Source organism: Argopecten irradians, chromosome 13 (genome assembly GCF_041381155.1).
Source record: "Argopecten irradians isolate NY chromosome 13, Ai_NY, whole genome shotgun sequence".
NCBI lineage: Eukaryota > Metazoa > Mollusca > Bivalvia > Pectinida > Pectinidae > Argopecten > Argopecten irradians.
The window spans coordinates 26,549,028-26,563,364 of record NC_091146.1 but is presented as its reverse complement, the minus strand read 5'-3'; the positions used below and the strand labels follow the sequence as shown (position 1 = coordinate 26,563,364).

At 35.5% G+C, this 14,337-nt stretch overlaps 1 protein-coding gene across 6 annotated transcripts in view; it reads right to left on the bottom strand.

The window, feature by feature from the left end:
- Positions 1-14,337, bottom strand: part of LOC138306353 (uncharacterized) — a 155,902-nt gene that overhangs the window by 43,971 nt on the left and 97,594 nt on the right. Inside the window, exons 3-13 of one of the 6 annotated variants that reach the window (XM_069246787.1) lie at positions 13,438-13,934; positions 12,338-12,391; positions 11,509-11,559; positions 11,115-11,357; positions 10,850-10,968; positions 5,532-5,881; positions 4,454-5,339; positions 4,303-4,330; positions 3,751-4,059; positions 3,187-3,496; positions 1,771-2,634 (exon numbers count right to left, since the gene is read on the bottom strand). The exons of 1 other annotated variant lie outside the window; for it this stretch is intronic. In XM_069246787.1, coding sequence (XP_069102888.1) covers positions 3,192-3,496; positions 3,751-4,059; positions 4,303-4,330; positions 4,454-5,339; positions 5,532-5,881; positions 10,850-10,968; positions 11,115-11,357; positions 11,509-11,559; positions 12,338-12,391; positions 13,438-13,687 — 2,595 coding nt within the window. In that variant the 5' untranslated portion in view covers positions 13,688-13,934 and the 3' untranslated portion in view covers positions 1,771-2,634; positions 3,187-3,191. Of the gene's footprint in view, positions 1-1,770; positions 2,635-3,186; positions 3,497-3,750; positions 4,060-4,302; positions 4,331-4,453; positions 5,340-5,531; positions 5,882-10,849; positions 10,969-11,114; positions 11,358-11,508; positions 11,560-12,337; positions 12,392-13,437; positions 13,935-14,337 lie in introns of those variants that run through there. 4 more of the 6 variants (XM_069246788.1, XM_069246789.1, XM_069246792.1 and 1 more) reach the window with 4 other exon arrangements.

Here is a 14,337-nt window from a genome sequence, read left to right as displayed (position 1 = left end):
ATGGCCACGTTCGTACACTTAGTCACACTTCATGGTCACGTACGTACACTTGGCTCACACTTCATGGTCACGTTCGTACATTTTAGATCACATTTCATGGTCACGTTCGTACATTTAGCTCACTTTCATGGTCACGTAGGTACACTTGGCTCACTCTTCATGGTCACATTACGTACACTTGGCTCACTTCATGGTCACGTATGTACATTTAGCTCGCACTTCATGGTCACTTACGTACAATTGGCTCACACTTCATGGTCACCTACGCAGACTCGGCTCATATTTCATGGTCACGTATGTACATTTAGCTCACACTTCATGGTCACGTACTTACACTGAGCTCACACCTCATGATTACTGACGTACACTTAGCTCACACCTCATGGTTTACGGACGTACACTTTGCTCACACCTCATGGTTTACGGACATACATTTGGCTCACACCTCATGGTTACGGGGACGTACACTTTATCTCCCACGTTATTGTTGTAGGTTTATTATAACTAACTTCACCGGTACTTTCGACTAAAAGTGAAATTGATATCAGCTTTTTTTTAACAAAAAAACCAAACATTGATTTTTTTATCAATAATAAACGATAAAATGGCGTATACCATGTAAATGTATAGCATTAATGGAACATGTTTCTACAATGAAAAAGACATAAGAGAAATATAAACACCAGTTCTTATTTTAAAATTTATATGAAAAACAGACTGAAACGGGAAGGGGGAATACTTTTGAAATGAATAATACATATATATTAATCTCCTGAGTTGATAAAAACTATATTTTATCTTTTTGATAACAGTCCGCTATACGATCATCATACATTAAATCAAACGTTTCATATCGAATTATGTCCATGCTTCTAAAAGTTGGAAAAATATGATTCCGTCCAATTCGCTTCGAGTCAGAAAAAATGAATAACGTTCATCGATACAGTGATGTAGTTTATAATAATAAAAATAATGATAAATTGAAATATTAGTTAATGTAAAAAATACATATCACCCCATACAACAAGTCAGATATGTTTGGTCACATTGTTGTATGTAATCATCGTAAAATATACATTAAATATTAAAGCATGGTTAAACATATATCTTATTAAAATACATAATACCCTTAGTCTCATTCCGTTCAATAAAGGATCTGACAAAATCGGCGAGATGATTCACAGCTCTTGCAAACTATTTCAATCCTTCTTTTTTCTTTTTAAGATTGTGAAAATTGCAATTGGAGTGACCAATCCAAAAGGTCATCAAAAATATGACCTCCAATTACATGTCGTCGATTCATCTATGGAACAAAGCGAGAAAAAGATAATTGCTGTTTTCCTTATGGAATATACAAGGGATAATATTAACATGCGTATCAAGATAAAATATACAAATAATTTGATTGTGATGACGTGTAGTCACTGCATACAAGAATACGTGTTTAATTGAAGTATTCAAGCTGTCAATAACTCCATAGTCAGTAACTCCATGGTTAACTCCATGGTCAGCACCATGGTCAGTAACTCCATGGTCAGTAACTCAATGGTCAACTCCATGGTCAGTAACTCCATGGTCAGTAACTCCATGGTCAACTCCATGGTCAGTAACTCCATGGTCAACTCCATGGTCAGTAACTCTATGGTCAGTAACTCCATGGTCAACTCCGTGGTCAGATCAATCATCCACAGTAAGTCACATGGTGATGAGAGATATCGTTGCAAAATCAAATATTAAACTTTTCAGTAAATATTAACAACAACATATATCTTATTAAAATACATAATACCCTTAGTCTCATTCCGTTCAATAGAGGATCTGACAACATCGGCGAGATGATTCACAGCTCTTGCAAACTATTTCAATCCTTCTTTTTTTCTTTTAAGATTGTGAAAATTGCAATTGGAGTGACCAATCCAAAAGGTCATCAAAATATGACCTCCAATTACATGTCGTCGATTCATCTATGAAACAGAGCGAGAAAAAGATAATTGCTGTTTTCCTTATGGAATATACAAGGGATAGATATTAACATGCGTATCAAGATAAAATATACAAATATTGGATTGTGATGACGTGTAGTCACTGCATACAAGAATACGTGTTTAATTGAAGTATTCAAGCTGTCAATAACTCCATAGTCAGTAACTCCATGGTCAATTCCATTGTCAGCTCCATGGTCAGTAACTACATGGTCAGTAACTCCATTGGTCAACTCCATTGTCAGTTCCATGGTCAGTAACTCCATGGTCAACTCCATGGTCAGTAACTCCAGGGTCAACTCCATGGTCAGTAACTCTATGGTCAGTAACTCCATGGTCAACTCCGTGGTCAGATCAATCATCCACAGTAAGTCACAAGTGATGAGAGAGATATCCTTGGAAAATCAAATATTAAACTTTTCAGTAAATATTAACAACGTTTTTCGTTGCTTCAACAAAAAGAGTCAATTTAAATCCAAAGATTCCATTTCTCATTGTCATGCCAGATAATGTACATTAATCAACGGAGAACTTCCATCATTGTTCTATGGCTACCTCATCCAGAAATTGATCTGTTGATGCCGATAGCTACAGCTACGTAGTAGATAGATCATCGTGTTGTAGGTTCAACAACTGGATGTTCGGATTATACCTGATAATAAATAAGTAAAGCATTTCACTTTCATCCCTTGATGTGCTAGTATTCCTTCTTCGTATGGTATTCTTACTTTTAATATAATTCATGCAAGGCTAACATATAACTATACATAAATCGTGTTTCATGTAAATAATTATTAAATGACTTAATCTAAGCTCACACAAGAAATAGCTTAATTTAATGTGATTGACGAGATTTAGATTACATAAATTCAGCTATTAATTATATTGCTATCATAATGGTATTTCCCCTATTCAAATACGATATAAACAACACCATGTCTGATTGACATTTCTGTTTCTTAGCATTGGTGAAACACTGCTCCGTGAGTATCTTGTATATTTGTATTTCTGCTCGTGATTTGACAAATATATGTCACGTATGCTCCCCAGACGACATCTTTTATTTAAAAGCGTTTCCTTGAGCGCACGGTTTGTAATAGCGTTAATATATATTTTCAAATGTTCAAGTAATACATGACAATAGGACGAAAATATCTGATTACAACATGATCAGATCAGACCAAACGATTTTATATGTAAATACCTGATCTATCTGTCCTTTAGTGCTGTGACAAGGGATTCCGTGTCCATGTTACATTCCCTCATCGCCAGAAGTATCGTGTTCCTTGTCGGCCGAGGTTTGGTCTCGATAATGAACGAGTTCAGCAAAGCTTTGACCTTTTCACTGATTTGTTTCCTTCTGTACTTGACGTCAAATTCGTCGATAGTCTTTGGTAGAAATCCAAGCTCAATGAACAGATTGAAGTAGGCCTTAACGTCTACATATCTTTCGATGACTGGGACGTCATCCAACAAAAGTGTTCGATGTAGCCATTCTGCTGGTAATCTGTCATCTAAAACAAGAAAATAGAAAAAAAAGTTATAGTAATTGTATTTAATATACTGAATATTGGCAAAGTATTATCGTAATACTATATTTAGCCTGTTTTAGAATTTCACTCTGTTATATTTGTGTGCAATCTGATTACTTATATTCTTAATATCGCAACGTTTGGTAAACAGCGTGATTTTAAGTATCTTTATTTTAATCATATATTGTTCTATGTGTAAATATTCATTATCACCGTTTTTCTTTACTACACCTTACCTTTAAACACAGTATCCGCGTTGCTATCCACAACCTCAATGAGCTTTGCTGCGTCCATTCCATTCTCAATCATAACCCCAGCTACTGTTTTGAACTTGTAATCTACCCCTATTTTGGTAAGTTGAAGGAAAATCTTGGTAACTAGAGATCTGAAAGCTAAATGGCGGTGTTCTTCCATCTCCTGTTGAATCACTTCACTTTGACAGCCAAGCCCGACAAAGAATGTCTGATACGGATTCCCGATGTACTTGGATATCCTGCCAATCTCTTTGTATGACAACTTCCTCTTCGGTAGTTTGTGCGTCAGCTCTTAAATGACATTCCACAAACAACTTTAACATTTTTAAAGTGTAACAATAGTGTTGTAGCTAATGTTTATACGGAACCACACATGTTTGTCGGTCCGTTTGAATGATTTTACAGCTTAGAATTCATCAAAACTGATGGTTTTCAATATATTACTTTTATAAAATTCAATAACGTATATAAAGCAGAAATGTATTAGCAAGTGCTTGAGTTCCAAAAATATGTGTCACTGATATATTGACTCACCTTCAGATAACCGTGCTGTATTCTCTCTCTAAAATGCATAAAAAACGTGTAATTATTATTAATAGTTATATTGTAATGAATATTAAACTAACTTTATAAAACAATGACAATCATTTTTAGATCTTATTAATGCAATAAATAAAGTACTAACCTTCTGTGAGGGATCTCCAAACCAGACATAAATGTCATCTCTGTTTATCCATTCACAACCATTTGGTCCAATGCATTCAAGGCGTTCAAACTGTTTCAGTTCGTCTATTTTTACCATCTTGTCATTGGAAGTGAACCGGTAGTCGTTGTGTAGGTACAATTGATACTTCAGATGACTCTGCTGATTTTGATCAAGGACCCGCTGTAAAAGATTCTCTAGAATGCAGAATAAGCTTATCCCGGCTCCCTTGGCGTTTACCTGTGCATCCTTTGTAAACATAATGACCTTCATTGCATGGTCTCTACAGTTGATAGCCATGTTCCATAGTCCGTTCACTGCTAGACAAGCAAATCCACGTTGAACAAACTTTAAGCCATCATGCCCTTGTTCATTGAGACGTTCAAATCTGTGAATGCATGATGCAATGAGTTTGTCCCATACAGCCTGCGGAATGAATGGGTTGTTGAATTTGAGACATAGAGTGACCGTTGTGACGATATTGGGATCTTCAAGAAAGGGTCGAAGCACCTCGGGATCTGCGGTTTTAAGCATACATGGTACTATGTAGTAACCAATATCACCGTTGGGATCATCAGAAAGTGGCTTCGCCAAGAGGTTGAGGGTTTCCATTACGATGCAAAGGATCTCTTTATTATCAAGAAACCTTTCTTCATTCCAAAGTTGCATCAGTAATGTGACAGGAAGGATACCAGATTTCTCATACTGTACCCACTGAGGTTTCAGTACTTTAGGGAGGTTGGTGGTGAATTTCGGATCCGTAATCACCTTTTTAAACGCGTCGATAGTCCATTGCGCTTGGAGGATGACAAACGGGCTATCCCCATGGATGTTATAGCAATGGAACGATCCGTTTAGCTTCAGGTTTCTGATAATATAGAAATATTAAAAATAAGAGGAAAGAACAGTACAGACAAGCATGCACATTGATTTGATTTTGTCAAAAACGACAGACAACCTAACAAATATAAGCGTAGCCAAATAGTTTTAGCTTACAAAACAATTGTGGCTGTTTTATTGCCAAACATAACTTCCTTAAACTGACACAGCAAATACTTACTGGAGGAAATCCTTGATTTCGTCTTCTTTAAGTGGCACTGGCAAATTCCTGTTGACGTCAAGTAGTTCCCCGTGTGTCAAAAAGATCCTTCCCTGGTGTTTAAGCCGTACCAGCTCATGTTGGAGTGCTGTCCACCTTGCAGGAATAGGCTTCTTCCAACGTGATTGAAGATGGGAAATATCCAATACCCTCTGCCATATTACTTCGTACATGTCTTGGTTGATAGTAGAATCGTCTAAGTTAGCGATTGGGAACGCATACTGGACGTGATTCACCATAATTCCTTGCAGGGTTGGATTGTCGTGGAAAGTTTGAAGAACATGAGCAAATGCTGCTTCTTGCTCTTCTTTCTACGATTAAGATATATGTTCACTTCAATAATTCAAATCTTTACACGTTTTTTATTGTTTATCACCACTGTCATAACTTAAATTTAACATTTTGTATATAAAAAAAATACGAAAATCAGCAAACATCAGTTTGGATTATGATACTTCCCGTGATGTAATGAAATTGTCAGACCTATACGTTCCCATTACAGTATATCGGGAATAATATATTTCATATTGTAACATAATAGCAGGATGTGTCGATATTAGTGCCTTTTTAAAATTGGATTGTGTATGCCTTATTGTATCTTATGTTGCCATGTCTTATCATACCTTATCCAATATTGAAACAGAATATGTCATCATCGCATATCCAGGTAGTATTACAACCAGTGTGTGGTTTTATGATTCGCTGATATTTCCTTGTAGATATTAATTGTGAAGGTGGAACTCTTTGTATAATTAACCTTGCACTGATCATGTTCACTTTTGTAACACAATCATTTTTGTAACTGTTTAAATTTTTCCAACAGCAGCCACATATACAGACAAAACAATTAGATTAATTATTTTTAAATTATATAGATTATCATATCCCTTCTAATCATGCATATTATTGTTTGTCATTATTATCATTCTCATCGTGATTTTCATTCACGCTTTAAAGTATATCCTCATCATTCATAATAAATCCTCATCAGCACACTCAAAAGTAACATTCTCATCAGTCATAGCCATTCATCATCACTTTCACCAATCAAATTATGTCATTATTCATCATCATCCTCATCATGGCCACCATCATTAATGCTTTAATTGCTCATCATCATCCTCATCATCTGTATTATAATCTCATCATCATTATCATTCATCACCATCATCCTTATTCACTATCATCATAATAAAGCTGTTGGTATAAATAAAGGCATCACACAGCATTCAAACCACTTACACCACAGACGCACATTCTCGCACATACCTGTAATCACACATACATATATTCTGGTTTTCTCACATACAAGAATAGTCAGAAGTCCTCACTTACATACTCATCTTTACACACATACATACACATTAGAAGTAACAGGAAGAGGAATGAGAAAAATAAAGTAGTTAACAATAGATTGAGAAAGAAAGGAAGAGAAACAGAGATAAAAGAGAAACACTGGGCTAGAGATAAAAATACACTTTTTTTTCATCATCTGATACTGTAATTAACTACCGAAATTATGACATCTTGCCCATGAAAGATAGAAAGGAAAGCAAGAGAAAAGAAGAATAAAACATATCAAATTGGTCAAGACTAAGCACTTCTGCTGACTCACACATTCACACAAATTGCTTCTTGTAAAATTCCGTATGGTCGAGTATAAACGGAGGTTTCGCTAGAACCGGAAGTAGTACACTGATATTAGTTATGGAACTCAATAATATTATACAGAATTATTCGGAAATTACCATTTCGATGAATACCGCGAAGCAATTATTTGTAAAGTAAATATCGTTTGATATAAATATTTAAAAAAGGGAAATAATAATAATGTTACTTACCGGTTCGTACAAAATTCCTTACACTATCATTCCACTGGATATATCATATATATATGACCATTACATCCTTATCACATGAATTTATATGTATAACTCAGAACGGAGAAAAGATCTACAGAAAAAAACCCACTTATCCAAAGAAATCAAGACTGGATCCAATCAACTTTACAGGTGTCTGATCGACATCCAGAGAAGTCCGTCCCTGGTAGTACTTTGACGTACCGAAAGTGACTTATCAATCACACGGCACAAAAAATCACTGAATTGTAGTAATAGATCCATATAGATAATAGAGAGAAAACGTAGTCAAACGATCCCATCCTGAAGTTCCTGTCATTGGCATGGTATTGGTCAGTCAGTTTTGTGTCGTACTGAAGTCGTCGTCTCTTACCATTCTTTAATACCACAAACAGTTTTCCGTCTCTACTATAGGTATTTTTACACAGTCAAGTTTATACGCCGCCTTCAGAATATCCTGGTTCCTCTTCGTATGGTCCTCGAAGATTACTTGTCCTTTTCCACTGAGCTTCCTACGAGTATATATGATCTCTGTTTTTTTCCTCCTTTGAGTGAACTTGCATATAATAGTTCCGGGTCTGTCCTTGTTATATCTTCCCAACCGATGGGTAATGTCTATGTTTTACTGAGCTGAACTTCAAGGGAGTTGTTCACAAAATTAACTATTTTATCAACACAATCGTCTACCAATTCTCGTTCATTACCGTCACTGAGTCCAAAAATCCGGATGGAATCTTTTCTTCCTTGTTGTTCGAGCTCATTTAGTTTGTAGTCTATGGAATCACCGAACTTTTCATTACTCTGTGCCTGGTATATCAGTGTATTAACCTTTTTCTTAAACACATCGTTTTCATTTTCCAGGTCAAATATCCTCCCCTTCCAGCTGTTCTACCAGCGTGCGGTTTTCTGCTTTTATATCCTTTCTGAGTTTTTCAAGTTTTTTGTCCAAGAGTTTATCTATATCACTCTTTGTCATGAGCGAGGACACCATTCCATATAATTCATCAATTCTGCCCTTGTCCACCGCTAAACTTTTTCTACCTACACTCTTTCTTGTTAATGAAGACATCCTGTATATCTAGAGATATCACGTACATCCACAGAGTAAGTTTTATCTGTACAGGTAACACACAGTAAAGTACACGGGTATTTCACGTGCAGCTAGTCATACACATATGCGTAAGTGAACAGAGTTGGCGCCTGGTTAGTCCATTGTGCTCATCAAATTCCACATTTTTCAAAGATATATTACCAAAAAAGTCTGTGGAATCTTATACACGATTGCTCATGTCAAAACTGAAGAACTTGCTCCACACACAGATGATGATTTTTTTAGCAAAATGTACGGAGCAAACAAATGTCTGACTACCCTGGTCAGCATTGACCTTGACCTCCCAAAAAAATCATTATCTATACCTAAATGGCCTATGATTAATATTTGGATACACCTTATAGTCGTAATATTAAAGTGAGGTCACGGAACCAATAAAGTTTATATTTTAGTATTTAAAGTCTGATCGAAATCTTAGAATCCGCACTACAGATATACTCAGATAATCTCGCATATTTGGGCAAAACATCCAAACATATACATTTCTAACAACATACTGCAAAATAACTGCGACACATAGTGAGGTATGGTTCATAACAAGTTATTTGTGTGTATGGCGTGTATTACATATTTGTGACGGCGACTGACAAAATGGGCCCAGATGCGGCGATTATGACGTCGGAATAAATGACGTTATAAAGTTACGCACATTTTTTGCCGACGTCACCACGTTTATTTGTGGAAACTCTCAATAAACTACGGTTCATTAAACCCACATTTTATGTATAAAGTTAACTACCTGTACAGTATCAATACATACTATGAAGGGTAGACTGGTGAGTATCAGGTGATCAGTATATACATGGAAGTACTTTCGAACAAAAATATAAATAAAATGAATAAATATAGCTGCGAACAGCACATTAGAAAAAAATATTGAGATTGTTTTTCTCTTCCTTAGTAGAGATAGCAATTAATATATTCATGGAAATCAATCAAAGATAAGAGTGAAACAAATCCTGACATATCTCGTGAAGTTTTTCTATTGGCGATTGCTGTGGAACCATGAATATAAATATGAACAAATTTGATGTATTAATGGTATCATTGGCGAACCATAAATACAGTATCTCTACCCACGAAAACATTTTAAAATTCCAAACCACGAAATTAAATTACACGCCAATATTGTTGTTACACACAGTACGCAGTGTTTCACCCCGTCACATCGTAGAATTAGATTGTTACATTACGTGTCACATATTATCTTGTATCTCGGACAATGATGTAGTTTCATGTAACACTGATCGAGCTAAAGGAAAACTTTTTTAAATAAATTACAAAAGTTAAAGACCAGTCCAAAGCATAGTCATATGCACGTGTATGTTTTTATGTAACGACATTGGCAGCCTTAGCTTGTGACATGACGTCAATGTTCATGGCCTGTATTACATATTTGTGATAAATAGCCTGTAAACTATTACGAAAGGTCCAAGGACATCAATTGCCATCTGACAACCCGAACATTTTCAGATAAATACTAATGGAATAATTAGTGAAGTTCAAACTGTGCTTTCAAGATGGAGGCCGTCATGGATTTCCGATCGAACCCTCTCCTCAACAAAATAACAGCACTTGGTCCAATCTGATTGAAATATAGATCCTTATAACCACTCCGTTCAATATAGGATCTGAGAAAATCCCATTAAGGGTCATGTTCGGATGACCTTTAAACCACGTGTAATTCAGATCAAATGCATTTTCTACACGTTGTTCTGTCAATTGACAACGCGATTTCGCCCCAACATACAAAAACGATTAGCCTCATTGTGCTCTTTGGGTGAGATGACTACCTACATGGAAATAATTCTGACAGATTTTCAAACTATTTCCCCTGAAATTCACCGTCAAAATTTTGCCAGCAGCAATTTGATTGGTCATTTAAATAGGTCACCTGGGCATGACCCCAATGGGATTTTTTTCAGATCCTCTTATCTAACGTAGTGATAATAAGGATCTGTATTTTAATCAGATTGCACTTGGTCGGAACTATGACAAAATAATTTCTGTTGAGTTTCACCTAAGTCACATCGGTAAAACTTGGGAAGTTGAAAATATGTTTTCAAGACAGCAGCCGTGACCGCCATCTTAGACTTTAAAACGATCTGAAACGAAACAACACTTCATCTAAACCATGTCAGGATCATTTCAGACAAGTTTTAGCTAAATCTGGTGGGACAAGATAAAATGTAAATGCGAACAAACTATTGACGATAGACGACGACGGCCGAAGCACGATGACGCTTCGCGTCAGAAAACATAAACACACTCTATTCTACTGATTGAGTATGTATAATAAATTTCCTTACATCAGACGACACTTGGTCGAGGTGGGACCCGACGAGGATCACGGGTGGAGTTCTGGCATCGACTGCAGAGTCATCTACGGCATAGGTAGCTATGTTCTTGAGCCACTGCTCCGTTATTTCTGTCAACATTGATATAGAGGTGTTATACATTTTTATACATATATTTCAAAAGAAAACCGACGATCAATATTGATACTGTAAAATACTTAAGTAATAATAACAACATGATGTTAAACTATCATTAACAATCCATAGGTATAATTACCGTATCCTGCTGCCGATCTTTCTGGATCTATGCACATCTTCACATTGAACACAACGACGAACACCATGTTACTGGACAGATAACTATGATGCGTATTGTAGAAGATTTCTTCACCGCCAAAGTCGTATATTGTTATAAAACCTTTCACGTCGTCATCATTCTCTGATATCTCAGTGTGCATAATCTCCTCTATAACTTCCTTCTGTTCCCGGGAAACGTCTACGTCTTTCTTTTTCTCTAGACCTGTAGTTTAAAATGGACCACATTTGTATACAGTAAGCAACCATAGCTGATTAAAAAATGACGCCTTGAAAAAAATGATTGATGTATAAAATATTTATATGACATATACTCTATACATTATTCAAAAGGCACAAGGAATGATGCCACTTACTTTCCACTTGCGATGGTTCCTGGTTAACTTGTAATTTTGGAGGGTCCTCGGCTAAAAAATTAAAAAAATGGTTTTCTTCAAATCAAGTCCTCAAATACAAACTTTAGCGTCATTTACAAGGCGTACATGTGTGCGATGGTATATCAAATTATACTATAATTTTTCCTTTTTATTGACTATTGCATATCTGTCAAAATTGTTGTTTGTAAACAAAATGATGTAAAAATAAATATGAATAGTTAGTAGTCCCGGTGTATATGTGCAATTGTACATGTATACGTTGGTTATGAAAGGCAAACAAAACAGTTTTATTCTCAAACATAAACACCAATATATAAATAAAAAACATACTTATCTTCGATATTGTGTGGAAGGAAAAGAAAATGTATTGGTATTTAACAAAGTTGGAAGAGATGAGCGAATGTTTAGTGTTGTTTACATTGTTACACTGTATCTATTGTGACACATCTTAGTATTTGTAAAATTCTATGTCATATGTCATTTCACGTATGCTATTAAAAGTAAAAACTAGTTACGTGTTATTATTAAAAGATTCAAAAATATATAAGCACCATAATAAATGTTGAGCATCATGTGTGTAAGTGTATGCAAAATGAAAAATGGGTAACTTGAAAGTGGTGAGCAAAGCTTGAGAGAGTGACCTCTCCAAAACTGCTGGGGACATAAAACCAAAAAATGCATAATTGAAATGAAACAATGTGTATTTCCATTGTACAACGAACTTCTTGTATATCGAATTAAATTATTGTGACCATTGGCGTTCGGCATAAGTATGCATTATTAGAAATCCATTGTTAGTCGTGCAAACCTTTTGTCTTTATCCAGAACCTTGACAAAAACTGCCTTAGCATTTCTTTGAAACCTGTATGGAAATAGAACATACATTGTCGCCCAGCTTGAATTTCGTGTATCGGAGTATCATAGATATAGGATCTTAAATGAGTGTTCATTTCATATGAGATTTTATGAAACGATTTCTTATTTTTGCGAGCCTTAGCGAGCAAAAATAAAAAAATTCGAGCCGAGTTTCATAAAATCTCATATGAAATGAACACTTTAAAGATGTTCCACCGCTGACAAATGACATGTTTCGCTATCAAAAAACAGGAGCAGACGAATTAGTATTGTTCTTCATTTTCAAATGTGATTTACTTTACACCAATACCACCATTGAAAAGTTTGAGCTTCTAATTTTATTTCAAGACAAAAATATTAAAAATACTTAATTGCATCCCAAAAAATCTCGTGGCACTATGTCATATATGAAATGAAGTATTGATTGCACTTGCACAATTACAAAACAAGTTATTTCATATTATTTTTTTGTATTAGTTAGTCATATAAATGATTAAACACCAATTGTTAAAATGATGAATATTGTTTACGCTCTGTCGGCGGTGGAGATACTTTTTATTACAAAACAAATTACGTCAAAATGTATTCCGAACAATCCAGCACAGGCCGCCATTTTGTCCCACCGTCCTCGTAATCCTGACGTCACGTCGTTTTTCCTGACGTCATTTTATTGTTTCTGTCTGACGTCAAAATGAATATCCAGACAACGCAAATCGCTCCATGCCATATTACACTAGAGACATATGCAAAAAATATTGCACGGGCGAAATCAATGGATATCAGGCGGATTATGTGATAAATTATTTTAAATTTATTTCATTAAAGTGTTATCCGAAAATTCAATATTTTCTAACATAGCACTTCGGAAAGCAGATTGCATGTTTTATTTATCTTACAGCATAACACTATTTATGATAATCAAACTCTAGGGACCAACGAAATCACTGCAGTAATCGTATAGAAAGCATGCTACAGTAACATATCGTTGACTAAGTCGGATTTCTGTTGGAACTGTTAATGCATTATAATTTAAATTATAAATAATAATCTTACCTTTCGTTTCGGCTCTCTTCAAGGACGGTGCATGTACCGCAGATGCTTCCGAGCTTGAATGAGCCTCTTCTTCTTTTCGGCCTTCACCTGGTTCATTTCCTTGTTCTCTATCGCCAGCCTTTAGTTTTGTATTATGAGTGTCTGTCATGTTAATGATGAACTGAACTGATTCTAACGCATCATCCTCTGTCACTTCCCCTTTTTGATATCGCTGGATGATATGCCGCAGTCGATGACGACCAGTTTCCATTTCTCCATGTTTGTCAAGTGTTTTTCTGAACCCTGTGTCGGGGTTGTAGGCGATATAATTCACGTAAAAATCAGCTGTATCCGTTGAGCCTGGTCCGCCTTGTGGAATGCTTTCTTTTTTAAGTTGTTTGACTAAACATGATTTACCGACTCCTTTATGTCCCACCACAGTAATAGTTATATTACAAGGTTTCTCAACAGTCTTCTTTATTCCTTCAGCGTAGTATTCTGTTCCTGACGGATTTGTTCTAATCAAGATATAAATGATCAACATTAAACTATTTTTTTCACTGCGAAGTTGAAACGTGCTGTGTGAAAAATAAGATTAACATGCACATTATTGATTCCAACAGTAGGTGGGTGATACCATGTCCTATATACATTGTAGCTATTGTGATCCTAAAACAGAATCAGAAACATTTATATCGTTTATATATGCCTTTCATGAAGTAGCATAAAAACAAAATAAAAACAAAAATGCGTGATCTGATCACTTCGCAAAATTTCTAGAAACAATGATGAATGGAACGACGATTGACCATCGTTTTCGCACGATTCCAATCGTCATCGTCTGGATAAGTCCGATGACTGTTAATTTAAATTTCAAAATTTAATAACACTGGCCGTTTGAGTTTGTTTTGGTTTAATAGA